Source organism: Talpa europaea, assembly GCF_964194135.1.
Source record: "Talpa europaea genome assembly, chromosome: 4".
Classification (NCBI taxonomy): Eukaryota; Metazoa; Chordata; class Mammalia; order Eulipotyphla; family Talpidae; genus Talpa; species Talpa europaea.
The window spans coordinates 86,575,779-86,598,234 of record NC_140070.1 but is presented as its reverse complement, the minus strand read 5'-3'; the positions used below and the strand labels follow the sequence as shown (position 1 = coordinate 86,598,234).

The 22,456-nt window shown below is 35.3% G+C and overlaps 1 protein-coding gene across 1 annotated transcript in view; it reads left to right on the top strand.

The window, feature by feature from the left end:
* The window catches only part of TOMM70 (translocase of outer mitochondrial membrane 70), a gene marked incomplete at both ends in the record, with an annotated part of 29,109 nt that extends 11,121 nt beyond the window's left edge, over window positions 1–17,988 (top strand). Inside the window, 11 exons of the mRNA XM_084232331.1 lie at window positions 801–974; window positions 3,460–3,586; window positions 5,489–5,598; window positions 7,597–7,745; window positions 9,718–9,925; window positions 10,311–10,445; window positions 11,378–11,485; window positions 12,380–12,496; window positions 14,519–14,616; window positions 15,177–15,299; window positions 17,835–17,988. Coding sequence (XP_084088457.1) covers window positions 801–974; window positions 3,460–3,586; window positions 5,489–5,598; window positions 7,597–7,745; window positions 9,718–9,925; window positions 10,311–10,445; window positions 11,378–11,485; window positions 12,380–12,496; window positions 14,519–14,616; window positions 15,177–15,299; window positions 17,835–17,988 — 1,503 coding nt within the window. The remainder of the gene's footprint in view (window positions 1–800; window positions 975–3,459; window positions 3,587–5,488; window positions 5,599–7,596; window positions 7,746–9,717; window positions 9,926–10,310; window positions 10,446–11,377; window positions 11,486–12,379; window positions 12,497–14,518; window positions 14,617–15,176; window positions 15,300–17,834) is intronic.
* Between the last annotated feature and the right edge of the window lie 4,468 nt (window positions 17,989–22,456).

Here is a 22,456-nt window from a genome sequence, read left to right as displayed (position 1 = left end):
ACTCTTCAATATTATATATGAAATGTGTAAGTCACTAAGGAAGCACACTCTGAGACAAAGGAGTGAATTTTACTGATGAGCAAACAGTAGATACAGAATAACAGCTATAATGAAGATGGCAGTGTTTTCACTATCTTTTCCTCACTGTTAAATAAACAGCCTCATAGAAAAGTAGGAAAACATCTGAATGTGTAGTTTTTAGAATAAGAAAGCCAAATGGCCAACATGAAAAGAATTTCAAGTTTATTAATAGTGAGGAAATTAAAATATTAGAACATTGCCTTTTAGTACTATTACTATTTCAAATCTAGCAGTTCTTTTTGTGGGGACTCTCCTGTGCATTATACTGATAGAATGTTTACATCATCACTGGTCCTACCTCCTAGTAGCACCTTCCCCCAGCCCCCAGATGTGACAATCAAAAATGTCTTTATATATTGTCAGATGTGCCCTAGAGGATTAGATCACCCCTGATTAAGAACCACTGTCTTATGCTCATTGAATTAACAAAAAGTAAATGCTGTCACCCCTGTTGCTGGCAGGAATGGTGGGGAAGTGGTACTTTAAAGCACTGTAGTATTTTTTGGAAAATTCTGAGTGTTTGAAACTTAAAATATACAAACCTTTTAAACCTAGCTATCCTATGATTAAGACACTGCTATCCTGTGAAGATATTTATATGAAGCATCTAGCTATAAACAAGATTCTATTCTACCCTTCCACTTTTTTCATTTAATCACTGTGATCTGTATCTATTCCTGAGTGTTGATGTGTTTAATAATTGTTTCCTCTCATTTCAGAACTCTCTTGATAGAGCCCAGGCAGCCAAGAACAAAGGCAACAAGTATTTCAAAGCAGGAAAATACGAACAAGCTATTCAGTGCTATACTGAGGCTATCAGTTTGTGTCCTACAGAGAAGAACGTTGATCTTTCCACATTTTATCAAAACAGAGCTGCTGCCTTTGAACAGTTGGTATGTATCCTAAATTGTTTTTTGTGTTCTTTTTGTTCCTGTTTATTTGTATATTTCAGTTAATACAACTCCAAAACAGCCAATAGATTTTTGAAGTTGTTTTGAAATTGTAGGATTTTTACTTTATTTTTATGTCCTTTAATTACATAACTTTTTTAAGAAGAAATTTTAGTTTGCTGGTTACAAATACAATTCAGAGTTATAAATATATATATATCAGATTTTATTGAAGTAAATAATAGAGAAAGTTCAAGTTTCTGGTGATCCCATTCTCAACAGTTTGAGACTATTTTTTCAATTTTTTGTCTCCATACATACAATAGTAACATATGTGGGGGAAAAAAAAGACCATAAATGACTTCCTATTATACCTATTGTTTGTGACATATTTTCTCAGTTGCCACTATATCTTGTACAGCTTTTCATAGCACACACAGATCTGTTTCATTCTTTTTAAAGGATGTATGTAGTAGCTGTTGTATGGTTGTATAGTGGAAAACATCTCCCTATTGATGAACATTTGGATTGCTTCCTATTTTCCCTGTTGCATTCAGTGGTGCAGTAAATATTTTTGTAAGTATTTTTTTTTTTGCATACTTTTCAGAGAATAAAATTCTAGAATAAAATTCTAGAAATGGAAATAGATAGCATCAATACTTACTCCCACCAATAATATATGAGCATGCTAGTTTTCCAGTATTCTCATATTAGTCTCAATTTTTACAATTCTGGTAGAATAAAAATACTGTCCTGTCATTTTAATTTGCATTTTTTGGGATGTTGCTAAAGTTGACCAGCCTTTTCTTTGTTCATTGGGCATTTGTACTCTTTCATTTGTTAAACCAAATTTTAAATTTTATTGTCTGTCTCATATACAGAAGGTTACTATGGTAGGAACTAGGTGAATAAAAAAATAAACATAATATGCATAAAACTTGAGAGAAGTTAAACAGTAAACTTTCAAATGACATTTTGATAGAAATCACTTGAATCTTTGAAGAAACACATGATTAGAGAATGGGACTGATGCATGAAACAGGGAGGAAGAGACTATTCCAGATAGAAAACAAGAGTATGTATAATTACTTTGAGGTAGGAAAGAGCTTGGTGTGGTTAAAGAAGTAAAGTAGTCTGGAGTATAGAGAGATGAAATTGGAGACATAGCAGAGGCCAGACCAGGCAAATTTTGCAATGGTAAGGAAGTTGGCTTTGATTCTTAGTATAATGCGAAATATTTAAGGGTTTTAAGTAGGGCAGGAACATCACCTTAAATTACTCTTAGTGTTCTGTCAAGAATATATTAGAGGGGTTTCCCTGGTGGTGCAAGGGGTTAAGACGTAGCACCATGAAGCTATCCGCAGCCACTGCAGCACGAGTTCGATTCCTGGCCGGGGAGGTTACCCATGTGGTGCAGCAGACCTCTCCTGTCGAGCCCACTGCTCCCCTCAGCAGTGTATTTCATTTAGTCTGCCTGTTCTGTTCCTCACTCTGTCTCTGGTGAATCCTCTTACCCTCCCACACCTCTGGCCTGTACCCCAATTCTTGAATGCATAAATAATTTTTAAAAGAATATATGAGAGAGAGGGGAGGCAAGAATGGAGGCAGGAAGACTAGGTAAAGATCATGTAGCATAGGTAAGACATGGAAGAAAGCTGAAGAATAACAGAACTTACTGTTTCATTGGATGTGAAGGGTAAAGAGAAACATTAATTTTAATGGTAGTGAGGTGGGGAAGGAGTGAGACATTTAAGTAAACAGCTGAATTAAAAATGTCTCTTAGGAGTCTTAGGAGTAGTCTGGACTACAGAAATAAATTTTAGAGTCATCTAATTTTAGATGTTATATAGTGTTAGCACCATAGGTTATGATCACCGAGAGAGAGATTGTGGGAGGGGATACTTTGAAAAAATTGAGAAATACCCAGTAAGGTAGATGGGAATCAAGGAGAGTGGCAACTCTGCCAGTTTGAGATTAAAAAGATGCTGAGAAATGAGGTAGTGGTTGCAGTGAATTTCGGAATCAAAAGACAGTTCTTAAAAGATAGAAAACACTAGAACAAATGTTTTTATGATCCCTCGGAATGACTCAGTAGAGAAGATTGATGAAGAGCTGAGATAGATGATGATGAAGTACTTGATTTGGAAAAAATTCATATCACAAGTGGAGGGTTTGCCCTTGACGAAGAGGGCACTTTGTCGGTGTTAACAGGAGGGACGATGACATGAGCACATAGATGCAGGTAGGTGTGTAGATTTGGTGGTTGGAAGGTGGCCCAAGTGTGCCTTTTGCCTATTAAAATTAGGTTTCTTATCCTTACTACAGATATTTATATGTTTTGTATCAATAGCTATTGTATTGTGTATTAACTGTATGTATTGGGAATATTTTTCTGTTGTGGGTCTTTTAATAGTCTTTTAGGTTTGGAAAACTGATTTTTGTTGAATAGTGCTTTTAGTGTGACTTTAAAAAATACTTTTAATTACAGCAAAAATGGAAAGAGGTGGCACAAGATTGCACAAAGGCTGTTGAACTTAATCCCAAATATGTGAAAGCTCTCTTTAGACGTGCAAAAGCCCACGAGAAGCTAGACAATAAGAAGGAATGTTTAGAAGGTGAGGGTATTTTTGTGTTTACATATGAAAATTACTAAAGGCTTTATAATCATTGGTAAATTTCAGTGAAACTCTGCCTGTGATTAAAGAAATCAACCATATTTAAAATTGTATTTAAATTGAACTTTTCCAATTGAAACTTTGTCTTTTAGTTTAAATTGAGATTGCTAATACCTGAGTATTATCTGTGTTCCCAACTATGTAGTTAAATGAATATTAAGATCTGGAGTCTATCACCATTTAAACTTGGCAATTAGGGCCTCCCCTGATGGAATAGGCAGCTGAACACAGTGCTGTGAAGCTGTCCGTGCTGGTTCGATCCCAGCCGTCTGGGGAGAGTCCCACATGGCGTGGCAGACCTCTCCTGTATCGCCCGCTGCTCTCCTCAGCAGTGTATTTTGTCAGTCTGCCTGTTCTGTTCCCAGCTCTGTCTCTGGTGAATCCTCTCACCTCCCGCGCATCTCCTGTACCCCAGTTCTTGTATAAATATATAAATAAATCTTTTTTAAAAATACATACTTTAAAAAAATAAACTTGGCAATTAATGAGCATCAGTATAATTCCATGAATAAGAAATTAGAAAAGAGGTTTCAGCAAAGTGAGTGTTTCTAAGATTCTATATATTTTCAGTTAATATCTTATATAAATATGAAATAACTATAATGTAAAGTTAATATTAAAGTACAAGGCAAAATAATAACATAAATCATTAAAGAAAATACTTAGTTTCTGCCCTTGGTATTTTGAGACTTTTTATACTTAGAAAATATGTAATTGATACAAAGCATCAAGTGGATTTGCTGTTCTCATTAAATACTAAGTCTTCTGTAACCTCTGACCTTATCTGCTGCCAAAACTTCAGTTAGCCTGTAGGCCCCTGACTTAAATGTACATCTTTCTAGGTGAGGTGGAGCCAAACCAGTGTAATTCCTGCACTGTAGAAGTGGTTTCCACTACATGTTTAAATCTGCTTTAAAAGCATCAACAATCAGAAGATTTAGTCATAATTATTTTTAATAACATTACTTAAAAGGAAGGACTTTTTTTTTTCTTTTAGTTCATATAACCAAGTGTGAGAGTGGTTTAGAGAACATTTTAGAAAAATTTGAAATTTTGTGCTGTCACGTATCTTGGTGGTGGATGAAAGGCTCATTGTTTTAGAAAACAGAATTCAGAGTTTTGAGCCAAACTTTGAAGTTATCAGATAATTGCAGAGAGGCAATTAAATAGATTTTAGATAGGAGAAATTGGGAAAAACATAGTAACATTGGCACTAGCACAAGACTATCATGGAAACTTAATAGCAGATGGACTTGTTTGAAGAAGAAAAGATTCAGATTTATGAGAAATTTAGTTTAGAGAGGGAATGCCTATTTAGTACTTTTGAAAGGTTCAGGAATCAGTGATTTTTTTTCTTTTTCCATATCAAACCCTACTGTATCTTGAACTGTGACATAATTAGAAGAAAATGATGTTTTGGAAGCATATTTGAGAACTCAATTGCAAGTCGGCTTAAGAGACAAGGAATAACCGAGACCTATAAAAACGAACAAACATGAAAGATTCTTACTCTATTGGTTTGTCCTATAGGTACACTCCTTGTTGTATTTACTATTAATATAGAATGTTAGAGTGGTGAAAACCACAAATCATGCAGTACAGTCCCTTTCACTTTACAGGTGAGGAAACTGAACTGCAGAGAAATAGAGTGAGATTTGAGTTTGGTCATGAATATATACAATTAATAGCATATTAGGAAGCAGTCAATTAGAAATGAAATTGATAGCCACATAAAGCCATCATTCTAGTGTAGCTTTCTGTGGTAACATTGCTCCCATTTGATGCTGCCAGTCATCATTACAATACTATCATACTTACTCCTGTTCATTTCATCATTTCTAGATGTCACTGCTGTGTGTATATTAGAAGGATTCCAAAATCAACAAAGCATGCTGTTAGCTGATAAAGTTCTTAAACTTCTTGGAAAAGAGAAAGCCAAAGAAAAATACAAGGTAAAATAATCTGAGTTAGCTACTACAGGGAGTTGTGCATTGTGAAGGAACATTTCTAATTTATACCTGCTTAAACCTAGGCATGATGGTAATCTTAACAACTGAATATACATTTTGATTATATTTCTTTTTCCTGTAATCTTGGGCTTTTGTTGCATATCCTTTTTAATACAAATGTAGACTGTGCCCAGTATTGTACCTGAAGAATACTAGAAGAATTTGTCTCTATTGCCAAAGAGTGGCTTATGAGCCAAATCTAGTCTGTCACCTATTTTTATGAAGCTTTATGGGAACTCAGTCATACCCATATTGTTTTAGGTTGCTTTTAAATAAAAGCAGCAGAATTGAGGGGTTGTGACAGACTGTATGGCTCACAAAATCTGAAATATTTATTAACTGGCAAATTTTTTAAAAATTTCTACATCATAGGAACATTTTAAAGGTATATTGTATAAATTGGGTGGTGTTTTTATGCAGTTAGTAACAGATGGTTTAAGTAAAAAAAATATTTATTGAACAAAGCTCTGTTGTGGGTATTTTGAAAGGATGGGTACAAAGATGTGTTAGCCCTTACAGAATTACAATTACGTGACATAGATCATTAATAAGTATAAAGGGCATGATATGGTGAAGTGTCACAAAGGGATATGAATGCCTTGGACTATCATACCACAGAGGACAGTAGGGTAGTAAGAAGATAAACCTACATTAACATAGGTTCCAAATGCGTTTCCAGATATATTTTTTAATGTTTGTATGCAACTTAGTAAATACTTTTCATGCTGTTTTGACTTTTATAACAACCCTATAAGATAAAGAAGTACTTTCACTACTATTTTAGAGTTATGAAAGCTGAAAATCTTTTTTAATTTGTGTGGAAGGCAAGGAGATGATAGCTTCATTTCTAAGCTGAATCAGGAAACTAAGAAACAAATGATTTACTCACCTACAGTGCTATTTAAATTTCTATTGAAGCTTTTCCTAAAAGTGGTAAATGATTGCCACTATATATTCCTACTCAGGTTCTTTAGTGAAATACTGAAGTTAGGTACTTTTGTTACTTGGTGGGTGACCATTTGACTTAAATGTTTGTTTGTTTAATCCTAAAATAATACAGATAGACTCTTCCCCAGAAAACAAAACTAGGGGTTTTTCATTTAGATTTCCTTCTTTTTATCTACCCCCTCTTGTCCTAGCCTAGGTCAGATCCTGTTTTTACTTCCTCAAGTAGAAATAACCAAAATGATCTTTGTTACGCACAGTATTATTGAGGTTACTTGTGTTTATAATACTGTGTATATTTTAGGGGTATATTGCCACACAATGCCTACCACTAAATATATAATATACACAATTTAAGACACCATATTTTTATTTTAAAATCTTTGGATTGGATTGAGAGCCCTTTGCTTATGGTATTCCCTCATCCATACTCTTTTTAAAATTTTATCATCTTAATTGTGCTGTAAGGAGAAACAAAAGGCTGCATAACTATTAATCTAATCAGTTGCCGTGCTAAAAAACAGTGTGATTTCATTTTTACTTTCAGTGGAACTTACTGTAATGGAGATCCTCAGCTGTAGTACAACCAGAGGACAGTGAGAAAGTCCATCATAAATGGACTTGACATTTTCAGTACCTGTGAAGACATGGTCTTGAAATGGAGATGCTTCTAGACCTCCTAGGAGAAGGAGATAACTCAGCAGTTACTTACTTTCTATGTTCACCTTTTTACTTTTAATTTTAGTGAGTGGCTGTAAGAGTTCTTACTACTTTTCATTTTTGGAGAAGAGAAAGACTCATGTAAAATCTGCTTTGAAAAGTGGAACTGACAGCTTTACCTTCCACTGTCTCTTATGCTATGGTTAGGAGCCTAATACTCATTTATAATACTTTAAAATGATATTCCAGTTTTTATAATAGTAGTCCCAGTGTTCTACAAATGTACCTAATTCTTGAGTTTTCTCATTTTGATATATTTAAATGATTAAATTTCAGAATCGTGAACCTCTGATGCCATCTCCACAGTTTATCAAATCTTACTTCAGTTCTTTCACGGATGATATAATTTCTCAGCCCATGCTTAAAGGAGAGAAATCTGATGAAGATAAAGATAAGGAAGGGGAAGCTTTAGAAGTGAAAGAAAAGTAAGTGTGTCAAGCATGATATCTGCTTAATATTTTAGGAAATGTTTGAGGTTTTAGAGGTTTTATTGCTGCCCCAAGAGCTAGGGCCCTGAGACATCTCAAAAAAAAAAAAAACCTCTACAGAAATAGCTAAAATATATGTAAATACATAAAAAAAAAATTAGAGTGTGTGTGTGTGTGTCTAACATTCCGAGTTAATTTCTCTGGTGACTCACAGTCTTGCTGCCAGCAGTCTGCATTGCTTTTGTGGCCATGGGTGATACTCTCAGCAGGCTTCCCAGTGAGTCAAGTGGTTGACTATATTTGGATAGGGGCACTAACTTGAAAATCATAGTGTAGCTCAGAGTCCAGGTTTTTAGTGCAAGGAAGTATCTAATTTATAAAATAACTCTCCTCTCTTAAGAAATGTTACTACCAATGTGACATGTTTTAACGAATTTGGAAAAAAAGAGAATACTGTTACTGTGGCACAGTTTTGCATTTCAGTATACTGGAATGTTTGAAGAAACAGATTGTTTTGATTTCTATCACCCAAATTTTCTACCACCTTTGTTGGCCACTTTTTAAGGGAGGATATTGTATGTAGTTGTACCAAGATGTTTAAAATTTAATAAAAGTCTTCAGAAAATTGTAGTTAAGAAGTGTTTAAGGTGTTGTATAGTTCTTGTGACAGTGATACCAATAATTTCTTCTGGTTAGGAAACAGTCCTTGTTCCAGAAAAACTACAGTGAAGTTTCATGTCATTATTCTAAAATCCATACTGAGAGGTAGGAGGTAGGACATGGCTACCTCTCAGTAGAACACGAACCGGAACTGGACCTAAGTTTTTGAATTCCATCTTAGTCTAAGCCTTAACATCCATTAGTTCTTAAATGGAGCTAATGATACTTCCTACCTTACAGGGTTATTGTGAAGTGTAGAGTTTGTATTTTCAGTTTCTAGCACTTAGATTCTCAATAAGTAGGAGTTATTATTACTTCCAATCTGATTTAATAGTTATATTTTCTTAATATGGTGACCAGAAGAACAAAATAAGAATGCAGGGAGACATTCAAATGTAATTATAGGAAATGTTAGCATGTCATTTATAAAATTTTGACCAAACTTAACTTTTAAGTCACTTGCCAGTTTTCTCTATTCAGAATGTAACAAACGAGATGTACTTTCACAGTGCCTTGCCATTTATAAGACCCATTAAATATTATCTAGTGTAAATTCCTTTTTAGTTAAAAATTCCTTCTACAAGTATCTCCAGTAAGTCATAATCTTAGAGGAATAGTGACATTGTGCTCCCTGCATTTTAAAAAGAAGGTGGGTTTTTTTAAGTCCTACTTGATGGAAGAGTCTTCCTTTAAATTTGCTGCTTTGATATTTCCACCTATTCATTCTAGGTCTTTTAAGTGAAATAGTACAACCTCTGGATGAAAACCTTTGAGATACTTCCTAGCCTCCAGTCTTGCTCCCATCTAGTCTGTCTTCCACAACACAACCAGAGTAATCACGTGATCTTTACAAAGCACAGTTCAGGGCACAACTCCTCCCTTGGTTTCGGTGACCTTAAATTCACTGATTATTTCCCATTTCTTCTGTTAGTCATAAAATAAGTGTTCAGTGCTGTTAATGTGCCCTAGATATAATGGTAACCAAGACAGGGTCATTACCCATGTTTCAGATCAGTCAGTCTGTCATTAGTCTGTCACATATCTAAATGTTGACATTTGGGCAGTAACCCTAGGTTTCTGCCATTGACTCTGCAGTGTCCTTTTAAAGACTCCCTACTGTAAGGCATCAAGAAAATTCCAGTCTGCATCAAAAATACTAATCTGTTACCCCACCTTCCCAACTCCTTCCCACATCGGCTGATTGATTTGTTAAAGAAAAATCGTTTAACTCGGTTATGCTAACCGTGGCACGTGTTAGCACTTGATCCTTTCTTAGTAAATAATTTCCTGTGTTTGTTTTTATTTTCAGTTCTGGATATTTAAAGGCCAAACAGTATATGGAAGAAGAAAACTATGATAAAATCATAAGTGAATGCTCAAAAGAAATAGATGCTCAAGGCAAATACATGGCAGAAGCATTATTACTACGTGCCACTTTCTACCTACTTATTGGCAATGCCAATGCGGCCAAGCCAGATTTAGATAAGGTCATCAGTTTGAAAGAAGCTAATGTGAAGGTATATTTTAAAATGTGTATATTTGGAAAAAATTAACTTTAAAAATGAGGCTTTTCAATAATGTCTTGCCAAATTTTTGACATCTGAACTACCATTCTCCAAGAGGCTATTTTGTTTTCAAAGGTAATTCCAGACAGTGGTGTTGATTGGTGCAGTGACTGAATAAAAATGAAACTTAGCTAGGAAACAGGATGGCGTTGGGGGGGGGGGGGTTAAGTATTTGGTAGCTTCAGAAATACATAGGTCCGAACATACTAAAAACAGGTGAACATTTTAAAAGGATGAACTTTATGGTATGTGAATTATATCTCAATAAAACTGTTACTTAAAAAAATAAATTAGAATAAAAAGTAATGTTGAACCTCTTCTCATTTGGGGTATGTAGCTTCGAGCAAATGCACTCATCAAAAGAGGCAGCATGTATATGCAGCAGCAGCAGCCTTTGCTGTCGACTCAGGATTTTAACATGGCTGCTGACATTGATCCTCAGAATGCAGATGTTTATCACCACCGAGGACAGGTAAACCTATTTTAAAGAGTTTTGATCTTTGGATTGAGGGATATGATGTCATTTTTTGAGAATGTTTTAAAGTTTTATATCACTTTTTATAGCTGTGAACAAAGTACCACTGGAAATTACAGTTTGAGTTGGCATTTATTTAGGCCCATCTTGAACATTTGTCCTTGTAATTTTGGTATACACAAATGAGAAAAAAGAGAAAAGGAAGGCTACAATTGTTGGTTTGTGAGTTCAGATTTGTTTTTCTGGTTCATAGCTTTTCAGTGGGTAAAATATTTAAAGTATTTTGTGAGCATGGTGAGTTAATTTAGAATCAACAGAATGATTTTTTTGGACTTCTTGTTACAAGGAAATAGTCCTAACTATCCAAACAATTAAAAAAAAAAAATCTCTTCTGGATTGAGTTTTATAACACGCATATTTATTTAGTAAAAAATATGTAATGGTAAAAACAGTTCTTGATTTCAGCCTCATTGAGGAAACATTGCTGTTTAGAATGCATTATAATAGAAAATATGGGTTATCCAAATAATAGGAAAGCTGAAGTTTTTTCTAATGGAGAAATTTACCTAATAATTTTGTCTGACGGAAGTGTTGAGATAACCTCTTAAAATTCTTGACATCTTAAATCCATATTGATAGCATCTTATTTGCTGTCTAATCTGCTTTGAAACTGGAAATTACAGACATTTTTAGTTTCCTAGAAGAAGGGGTTTCTTGCTTAGTAGTGCTCATAATTGTGCAAAAATGGTGGTTTTAACATGCATTTTAAGTTTTAGAATATATCCTTTAAAATTGTAAATTTTTCTAGTTCACTGTTATAGAAAATTCTATGTTGAATAATTATTTTACATATTTAACATGCTGTGCTGTAATAATAGTATTTTACTGGTGCACCTATTATTTTGAATAATGTATTTTTTTTCCCTTAGCTGAAAATATTGCTTGATCAAGTTGAAGAAGCAGTGGCAGACTTTGATGAATGTATTAGATTAAGACCTGAGTCTGCTCTGGCACAGGCTCAGAAATGTTTTGCACTGGTAGGTTCTAATTTTTAAATAGTTTCCTAAACATTATTTCCCATTGTTAACAAAAATGAGTACTCATTTTGTCTACAAATACCCTATTTTCTCCCTGAATTTATAACTACAGGGGGAAAATGTGTTTAGGAAAATAGAACCATAAATGTTTATGTTAAATGACTTCCTGCTCCTGTATTTCTCTGGATGTTTTTATTTGAGTGTATCTTGACACAGATGTTTGTCCCTGATTTTATGTCCCCCTAGACATCACTGTTCTCCCTGCTTTTCTACCATAACCCAGTACAAAGAACAGAAACATTTTGAGGGAATGCTTTCAATCATGATACTACACAATTGCTCTCATCTCACCTTTATAGAGCTATTTCTTAATGTTTAGACACAGAGCTATAAATCAGGTAAAATAAAGTGCATAACTAGTGAAATTGAGGTACTTTCAGTTAGCCCTATAGTTCTAAAAGAATTTCCTTCATTTAACATTTAATTTAGGTATAATTGATATAAAATATTAGTTTCAGGTGTACAACATAATGATTTGCCATTTATATGTAAGAATGTTCTTTTTAAAGAAGGAAACACTTATAGATAAAATGTTATTAGATGAAGGGACTTTATAACTCCTTTGTAAAGTCATAATAGATTTAAATTTTACAAATTGAAAATTCCATTTATATGCAAAGTTAACTTCATACAAGTTAGTATAACTTTTAAAGTATTGAACATCTTGAGATTGTATAGGGGCAGTGAGATTGTACATAGCTTTTTTTGAACACTTTTAGGTGCAGTAAATTATGTTAGCATTGTTACCTGCTTTTCTGGAAATATTTGTATAGTTTCGTGTGACTTATAACATAGCTTTTGGATTCTTGACAGCCTGTTTTTTTTTTTAAATAGTATCGTCAGGCATATACAGGAAACAATTCTTCACAAATCCAAGCAGCTATGAAAGGTTTTGACGAGGTCATAAAGAAATTTCCAAGGTGTGCTGAAGGATATGCCCTATATGCTCAGGTAAATGATATTTTTTTTTTCATTCCCCCCCCCCCAGAAGCCAGTCCTTTTTTCTCTGTCTCTTTTTTTTTCCTTTTTTAAGAGAATTGCATGTGTATGCTGAATCCTAGAATGGAAATCAGAAACATTGCTACCTTGATTGCAGCTTTTGTGAAAGTGGATGGTTTTGTTCCTGCTTTGATTTTTCTGGCCACCAGTATGGTTCTGAATCAGCTTTATGAGGGACTTCTAACACAATTTGAAAACTAAGACCCTAACTTAAAATGTAGAGAAGTTTAAGCAGATCATTTTCCTCATATTTGATTGAATTTGCAAAATTTAATTATCATAAGAAATTTTACTAAATGTAATTGATGTAGAAAATGTCCATGGAATTGTGTTTCTATTCTACTACTATCTTTTGAAATGATTAGATGGGCTATAACAACTCATTTTCTCTTTGATTTGGCTAAAATTCTTGAAGCTTTCCTTGGTTCGGGATAAAAGCTATAGGAAGGGTCACTTTTCAATTGTAGTGAAATCTCTGAAAATGAATTAATTTTAAATCATCCATTTAATTGAAAATGGTTAGCTTCTGATAGCCATACTTGAACATTCTCCTCCAAATGAGTGATCTCTGAATGATTTTCTCAGTCTAAGTTAAATTGCTTTTGCTGTTTACATAAATTAGCCATCTCAATACTCTATCTTTCTGTCTTATTATTTTTACTCCAAAGAAATGTTGGGGTTCCCTCCCTCCTTTCAGTCATCACAGAAATAGGAAATATTTTTAAATGGTTATCTCTGATACTTCTACCTGCAAACCATTTTTAAGGTGCACTTTCCTTCAAAGTATTTTTAGTCAAGATATAAGTAAAGTTAACAGAGTATAACTTTTTAAGGGTTTGTTGAGGAACTATGAGAAAGATTGATTTGTGTTGGATTTGTCTTTTAGAGAGATCCTAAACATCATTACATTATTTGGAATTGAAATTCTGGTATATGAAATACAATCCAGAAATTCATTAACCTTTTGAAATAATCTTACCTATTCATTCTTTGTTTTTACAATTCTTAAGACATGATGGTAGGAATTAAAAAGAAACTGGTTGCTGACTACACACTTAAATTGTGGAAGCATGTACTGTATAAAATTTTATAGAATGTATAGAAGTTAAAATAGTTTAAAGGCAGGCAGTCATGTGACATTTGTATTGCATAAAGACACACGGCTTGGTGCCTTATATTCAAATTAGGAACAAACCAGAAGGTGACAGCAACACTGCCATCACTGAAATGAAATTCAGAAGGGATTTTATGGTGCAGATTCTATTAAGCAGCTCAAAGAGCATAGGCAAATAGCTATTAAGGAATCCAATACTAAAAAACAACTCATATGCAGAACTTTCCTAATTGCATATTTCTCTGTCACTGTGCTGCCTTCAGAATAGCTTTGACTTAACTTGGACTGGACTGTTGTATGTGCATTAGTATTATAGTCTGCACTAAAATTTCTGTCCTTTGGTCCCTCTTCTGATTTTTGTTTCACTAGAAATACAACATATATAACTATGTATATTTATATAACGTTTTTAATTCTCAATGCTTGTTGTGACCTGATATTTATAGAACCAAACCCTCCATTTCTTCCACAGAATGTGCCTTAAAGTAGTTGATAGTAACAGCTTTTTTTCTTTCGTCAAACATTTTTGAAAATGACTGCTAACAGTTAACTCACATACTTTAATTTCTCCTTCCAAATGAGTATAGTCTTTCAAGTAGTTCCCTTAGGCTGTATTATGATCAATTGTAAGTGACATGAGTCCATCTATTAGAGTTGACACTATGAGTGGGATTTTCTGTATTCTACAATTTATCAGATAATCTGCTATTGCATGAATGAATAAGTTTATATCCCCAAAACATCATAATTCTGGTAATGAATGGATAAATGAAGTAAATTTTAATAGTTAATAAGCAGTGTACATTTAATTGTTTACATTAATAGTTAGCTTAATATAACTGATATATCTCCTCACATAGGCATTAACAGATCAACAGCAATTCGGTAAAGCTGATGAAATGTATGATAAATGTATTGATTTGGAACCAGATAATGCTACAACATATGTTCATAAAGGGTATGTATTTGGGGGGCTCTGTTGCAGTAAAAAAGGAAATTTCTTGCATGCAGTAAAATGAATTTCATCTGGTCATTGAGGAAGCTCCTGGTAGAGAGTAGAGAAGTATCAGTGAATTAATTGGCAACTTCCTCAGTTCTGTGGCTATTTCACTGTTAATTTTTTAAATTTTACTTACATTTCATTTTTATATAGCAATTAGTAAATACACTATTTTCGCTCTTGTTTCAGTTCTGAACAGCCTGTCATATGTTCCTTGTATCAACATAGGAAACACATAATTTTTCCTATCCTTGTGTACTTGAGTTAAAAATTATAAAACTTCATTTAAATTTATTCAAAGAAAAACTATGCAAGTAGTAATAGAGCCTAAGCTACAGACATTTCTTTTTTCATAGTAACTTAGACGACAAAGCCAATAAAAGTTGAAAAAAAAAATGTGTTGCTGATTATATACTGTTTCAGAATTTCCTTATAAATTCATTGAGGGCAGAAATCGAGCCATCACTTGTATTTATCTAGGGCAATGCTCCCATCTAATTACCTTTTTACATTTACAGTTTACTTCAACTTCAGTGGAAGCAAGATCTGGATAGAGGTTTGGAGCTTATCAGCAAGGCAATTGAAATCGACAATAAATGTGATTTTGCCTATGAAACCATGGGAACTATTGAAGTACAAAGGTAACTTCTCGGGTCTATTTTTAGGAAAGTTAAGGCAATTCTATACTTATTTTTTCTTTCTAGATATACTGTTGTCAGTTAATATCTATTAAAATTTTAGTCTTAATGTTAGACCTTTTGAGGTAAACTTCCCGCAAAACTACACAATTTTCATTTGCCTTATTTCTTATTCTTGTAATTTAAAAGTCATACTTTCAAAAGTTTATGTCAAGCATGATTAGGAAAAGAACACTGGATCTTATTTGTTCTTTATTCTTTTTACCTGCATTATTCCTGTTGAAGGAAAAAGTACCTGCAGTGTGCTTAAGCGTTGCAGTGTGGCATAAGGATCGGTAGCCAAGTTGTCAGAAGATGTAGATCGTACTACCCAAAAGCAAGTAGCCAAGCACCTGCAAGTCAGAACATAATCTGACTTGAGCTTTAAAATAAGGTGTTGGCTAAGTTTTTTTTGCAGCTGACTTCCTCTTGTTTTATATGTTCTTGAGATCCATCATCAATAGGTGACAGCTGTTTAAGCCATGGAATTTATTACTATAGCATACCATCTTAACAGTGGCATTGCCATCATATGAGTACCTACTCTAGACCAGGCACTGGACTGTAGGTGTTTTCCAATTATTGTTTCAGTTGATCTTTACTACAATCTTTGCAAAGTATAGATTGTATGATTGAAGAGTATAAAAACTGATGACCAGACTGGTTAAATTAATAAAGTTACACAGTGAGCCAATAGCAGAAACAGATTATAAGCCTATTTTCATGATACCACAGTAACATTTTACCATTATCACTTGTCAGCAACCTGTGGTTGTTGTCTTAATTACCTGTCATTCAGCCCCTACTAGGATTTCTGTGCTCCAGAATAAACAGAATATACATATATAAACTGATGAAATTGTTTGTGTTTTTTAACCATTTTATACTGACAGTTGTATATAAATTTAAATTACTGCTTTTAATTGCCAGCTCGTTATTGTGAATAAAATATTCTCTACTAGAAAAGGGGTAGTGGTTCTTAATCCTTTTTGAGCCAAACTGGGTTTTTCTTAGAATAATGACATTAAAAGTGTTCCTATTGAGGACCTGATTTCTGCAATTTGACGTATTTTATTCATGTTACTTGTATTTTAAGAAGTCTATTCTAAATCTTGTCTTACAAGTAAGTGACTATAAATTGCTTATCTTAGTGTTTAGCAAATCTACCTACCTACCTAAATCTGAACATGGAACTAATAGAAGTTCTTAACAAAAAAAAGTTCTTATATATAATGTTGCCATATATTCTGTAGAAGTATTGTCCTACAGTCACCCCAGAGATAACAGTGTACTTTCTAGAGTCTAATAGGCATGTAATGGAGACTTACTAGATCCTTGTCTTAAGACTATATACATGTAGGGCCTCCCTGGTGGCGCAGCGGTTGAGCGCTGGGTTGCGAAGCTGCCCGCAGCCTCTGCAGCACCGGTTTGTTCCCCGGCTGCTCCCCGGTCACCGGAGAAGGGTCTCCCACATGGCGCGCAGACCTCTCCTGCCGCCCGCTGCTCCCCTCAGCAGTGTACTTCAGTCCTTCTGCCTGCTCTGCTCCCCCTCTGGCTCTGGTGAATTCTCTCACCCTCCCACTTCTGACTGTACCCAGTGCTTGTATAAATAAATAAAAATATATACATGTATACATAGCTAATGCTAGCTACTTAAAACAACTCTTGGCTCTTGGCAAATACTTACATAAACCTAACCATACTTGGACTTTAAGAGGTCAGTCTATATTTTTTTAACCAAGCTATCATCCATTTACTCAAAACACAAACTACCAGGCATTGTACTGGGTTCTGGGAATTGAGAGATGTTTAATAAAAATCTAGTTAGTTTGTGGTATAAACAAATATATATTCATTCTTCTGTGCATAGAATGGCAGTAAAAGTATGGGAACTATGGGGAGGGAAATACTGCAATGGGACACTGTATTTGAACTGGGTCTTACTAGAAATGTAAGGGTTTGAACAGAGTCTGGCAGAGAGGCAGTTAATAAAAAGTTGAGTATTATGTTCAGGTCTGAGTGTGTGGCACGATCAAGGAACTTAGGTAAATAAACCTGTGTGCCTGGAGTAAGGGTAGGATGGGGGTCTGGGGTGGGAGATAGAAAGAAGTGGGGGCTCACATGGAATTTGAATGAAAGGCCCCTGAATGCCAACAATACTCTCTTGAGGCTATGTCACTGTTGTTTAAATTAGAAGGTTGACTGTATAGTGGAAACACAGTCTTTAGGAACTGGATTAGGATTTTCAATGTCATTAATGTCTTTAGTCTCATTGTTATCTGGAAACAACGAAGAGGTATAATAAGCACATAGCATTTGTAATCACTGAGTGAATGTTAGCCATGGGACTCAGTGATTTCTATGTGCAAGGCACTATTTTGTTATAAACATTTTAGTTGAAACTTAGTGGTCAGACTGTGTGTAGCATTGCCTGTAACTTCATTGAATACTGTGAAGAGCTTATTGAATCTAAGACACTTAACTTTTTTGTTCTTTTAGAGGAAACATGGAGAAAGCCATTGACATGTTCAACAAGGCTATTAACCTGGCCAAATCGGAGATGGAGATGGCTCATTTGTACTCACTCTGTGATGCTGCCCATGCCCAGACAGAAGTTGCAAAGAAATACGGATTAAAACCACCAACATTATAAAATAGGGGCTGGGGTGGGGAGGAAAATGACCCTCTTTTTAGAAGAAGTGTACCCCATCTTCAACTGAACCCTGAAGACACTGTCATGGACTGTGTTGAATGGTGGAACTTAGTATTTCCGTTTGTGCTGTTGTCATTTGTTACATCTGTTTCATGTTTAGGTGTTGTGGGAGTGGCTGTTGAAGGAAATTTGAAGTGTTGCAGCTTTTATTCCCTGTGCAACAAAAGCTTAGAACCTTAAAGGGATATTAGTTGCAGTGATTACAAATGACAGTCAGCCATGCAAATAAAAACTTTGATTTGTTGATTTGGCTTTTTTTTTTTTTAATGGAAATGGGGGAAATTATATTCTGGATAAATTTGTATTTTACAGCATGTTGGTTTTTAAATTAACATAGTAAGTGCTGTCAAACAGGTGTCTTTTAGATTCAGTTAATCCCTTTTAGTTGACTTTTTTTTTTTAAATAAAAACAAAGCTTAAAGGGGCAGATTTTAAGGCAGAAATACTGAGAGCCCCTCTAAACAAACCACTGTCAAAATGCACAGTGCCTCTGATTCTGCAGAATATTAGAAACTCAGTGGCAACTATTTAATCTTTGATCCCTTCAACTCTGTGGATAATGTGCATCATTCTTGAAGTCTCCAACAACTGGTTTTTCATACAGTAAATTATGCAGAAGCAAAATATTAAAACTGATCTATGAGCTGGAAGATGAGAGTATGAATGGAAGAATGAACCAGGCAAGAGGTAAGATGAAATAGATGTGTATTTATAATTGCCAATGGCTATTTTCTATAATAAGTACTTCTATCAAATAGTGTACTGTTTAAAGAAAATACAGGTTGGTTGTGTATATAAAGGAGTGTGATATGTGGGTGTATTAGCTTAAAATTTCTAATGAAAAAAATGTGGGTAAAAGTTCAAAGGATCTAAGTGTTGGATCCAGAAGCACAGTATTTCCTGAAGTGACAAGTTCATTGCTTCAACTATGGCTACATGTGCTGCAGGAATTTTGAGCCAGTATTTTCACAGATGGTGGGGAAATGTGGAATGCTTTTTAGTTTTGGATTTACCTCGGTCTCTATGGCAGGGCCTGACTGCCCCATCCAGGTCTTTACTAGTGATATATTAACTGATTTTTGTTAGTTTTGTTCATTTTATCTTTACCTCACCTACTTAGAAAACATTTGGGTTTTTTTTTTTTTCCAGTTGTCACTTTTCTAGACCATTCTTATGCCTATTTATAAGTCTTGCGTATGATAAAAGAGCAATTATACATTTCTGAAATGAATAATTAGAGTTTACATTGCTGGGAGTAAAGCAGCATTTTACCCCTCTTTAAAGGGTGCTTTATCCTACTGAAACCAAAAAGATTTTGTCTACAAATGCTATCTTTTTAGAAACTATTAGAAATAATAAGCCCCTCCAAAGTTAGTTTGGAAAATACTGAGAGAACTGCTAATTATTGGGGGCAGCTAATGTAATCTAAAATGACTTAGATAATGGAAAGTTTGAGAGCTCTGCATTTTAGTTTATTTTATGCACCTATTATAATAACCCGAGTACAAAAATGTTCTGTGTCTCTGAATAACCTTTGACTTAAAAAGTTTTTATTTGCATGGCTGTATTTACATGAACACTGATTATTTTCTTCTACTCTTCCCCTTGGGATTGGGTAGAAACATACATAAGGGAAACTGAAGCATGTGCCATTCAATACCATTCCAGATCCTTGTGGACTATTGCCTGTTCTGAAAAATATTTGAAACTGCACTGAGAGCTGCATCTGTCTGTATCTTTTCTTTTGTAAATTACTTCACATGTAAATTCACCAAATAAATATTACATTCAAGCTTTTCTATCTGTTCTTTAAATAGAAAAATAGGTAGTTTATTCATTTGTGATTAGGTAAATTCATATTCTCTTATGGTCTCAAACTTCAAAAATAGGGAATACTGAACATGATAACATAGAAAGCAAAATAAGTTTTGGACTTTGCATATATGATTCAGGTAATGATCTTCAGATGTGAAAATTATTCCTGGTTATCTGGATGGACCCCAAATGTAATCACAAATGTCCTCATAAAAGGAGGTTTCTGACAGAAGAGAAGGCATTGTGACCACTGGCAGAGATTAGATATGAACACAAGCCAGAGAATTTTACCAGATTAAAATCCCTTAGAGTAAAAGAATCATTTCAAAGTAAGCAAAAGTTACGTAGTCATGAAATTTGGCATGTGTACAACTACAACCTGTGGGAATCTGTTCACTCCCAGAGTTTACTAAGCACCCAGGATGGTGAGAAACAGCCATAAAACGAACAGAAAGGCCTCATAAACTGCACGCTAGGGTGACAGTTTTGGTGCCATAAAGTTATATTCCATTAGAATGGAAATACATGAGTAATAAATTCTGCTAGGATTTTAGGGATAAATAGGCTTTAAGGAAGGAGTATTCTTAGAAGATGGGTGAGCCACCAAAAAAAAAAAAAAAAATGAAGTGCAGTTCTCCCTGGTGGTGCATGGGGTTAAGACGCAGCACTACGAATCTACCTGCAGCCACTGCAGCATGAGTTCAATCCCCAGCCAGGGAGGCGACCCACATGGCGCAGCAGACCTCCTCTCACCCGCTGCTCCCTTCAGCAGTGTATTTTAGTCAATCCACCTGTTCTGTTCCTCACTGTTTCTAGTGAATCCTCTCACCCACACACACACACCTGGGGGGTACCCCAGTTCCTGTATGCATAAATAAATAAAAACTAAGTGAAGGAACATTGAGTCTGAGCAGAAAATAAGCCATCCAAGGCAGAGTCCAACAAGATGAAGTTGTGTTTTTTTCTTACTGTTGAGACAGGTGCCGGTAGTGAAGTGCTCGAGAATTAGCATACGTTTAGGACCATGCCTGTACCAGATCACTCAAGTACAATATGTAAAATTAGATAGGACTAAAAATAAAGTATGGGAAACATCAACATCTAAGAAACAGGTGGTGAAGAAAGGTAAGACCAAAGTCACATCAATGTTTTAGCAAAGTCTGCAAACACATCATTAGTAGTGATAGTAATCTCCAGAGAAGTTATTGGAGGGTGAAGGCAGATCTGGCTGCAGGGGTCTGAAAATTAATTGAAAAACTAGGTGGAATAAAATGGTTTTACAGGATGACATGGCTTTTGTTTTGAGAAACTTTGAGAATGTAATAAAAGTTGAGTACGAAGGGATATATCTGGAGGGTTTAAAATATTACAGGAAGAACTAGGGTAACAACAATTAGAATATTCCTGCACCTTGCCCGCATGCTCCGTACTTGTTCATTTGTTGAATTATGAACCAGCTATTAAAAAAACACTGAACAAGCACTGTCTTTGAATATGTTTTAGCTTGACTAGATCTGAGGCTTTGACTAGATCTGAGGCTTACCTTTTTAACTCCCAATTTTAGGAAGATCTTTTTATCCTAAAGTGCATTATCTTCCAACAGCTAGCTTTTACTTAGCTTCCAATCTTTACTCAAGAAACAGAGTGGAGGGCCTTCCTGGGGGCGCAAGGGGTTATGACGCAACCTATAAAGCTATCCTCAGCCTCTGAAGCATGAATCACATCCCCAGCCAGGGAGAGCTACCCACATGGTACAGCAAACCTCTCCTGTCTCACCCACTACTCCCCTCAGCAGTGTATTTCAGTCGGTCTGCCTGTTCTGTTCCCCACTCTGTCTCTGGTGAATCCTCTCACTCCCTGCACCTCAGGCCTGTACCCCAGCTCTTGTATGCATAAATAAATCAATCTTTAAAAAAAGAAAAAGAGTGGATGACTACAAGGAGGAGGAAATTACAACAAAGTTGGCTGTAAGGCATTAAGGAGAAAAGCCCATGTTAAGTCTGCGGCACTGGTTAGTGCAGACATCACAGAATACACATCTTTACCATCTCCTCACTTCATCAAACCTGCTCTGCACCAAAACATTCCAGTAGTGCCACCGAAGCAGAGCATTCATCTGGAGACCTAGACTCTTGTCTTATGCCCCTTTCTGGTAGCAGGAACTTCCTTAAATACTCAGTTGATGTCATAATCTTACTACTATTCAGTCATTTAAGCCCTGTAATGTTAATTTGCTCACTTGCAACAAATGTTAACACCCATTATCTGTTATCACTCGAAATAGCAAGGTCAGGGCTTTCAAGACTACACATTGTGACTTATTTTTACACAGATCCTGATGAGTCTTCAGTTAAATGTGTTACCTTATCTAAACCACAGGTGACAGATGCCCAACATGTGACAGACTTGAAAGTATGGGTATCAGGCCTCTGGGTTGCGAAGCTGCCCGCAGCCTCTGCAGCGCCAGTTCGATCGGTTCGATCCCCGGCTGCTCCTCGGCCACTGGAGGAGGGTCCCACATGGCGCGCAGACCTCTCCTGCCACCCGCTGCTCCCCTCAGCAGTGTACTTTGGTCCTTCTGCCCGCTCTGCTC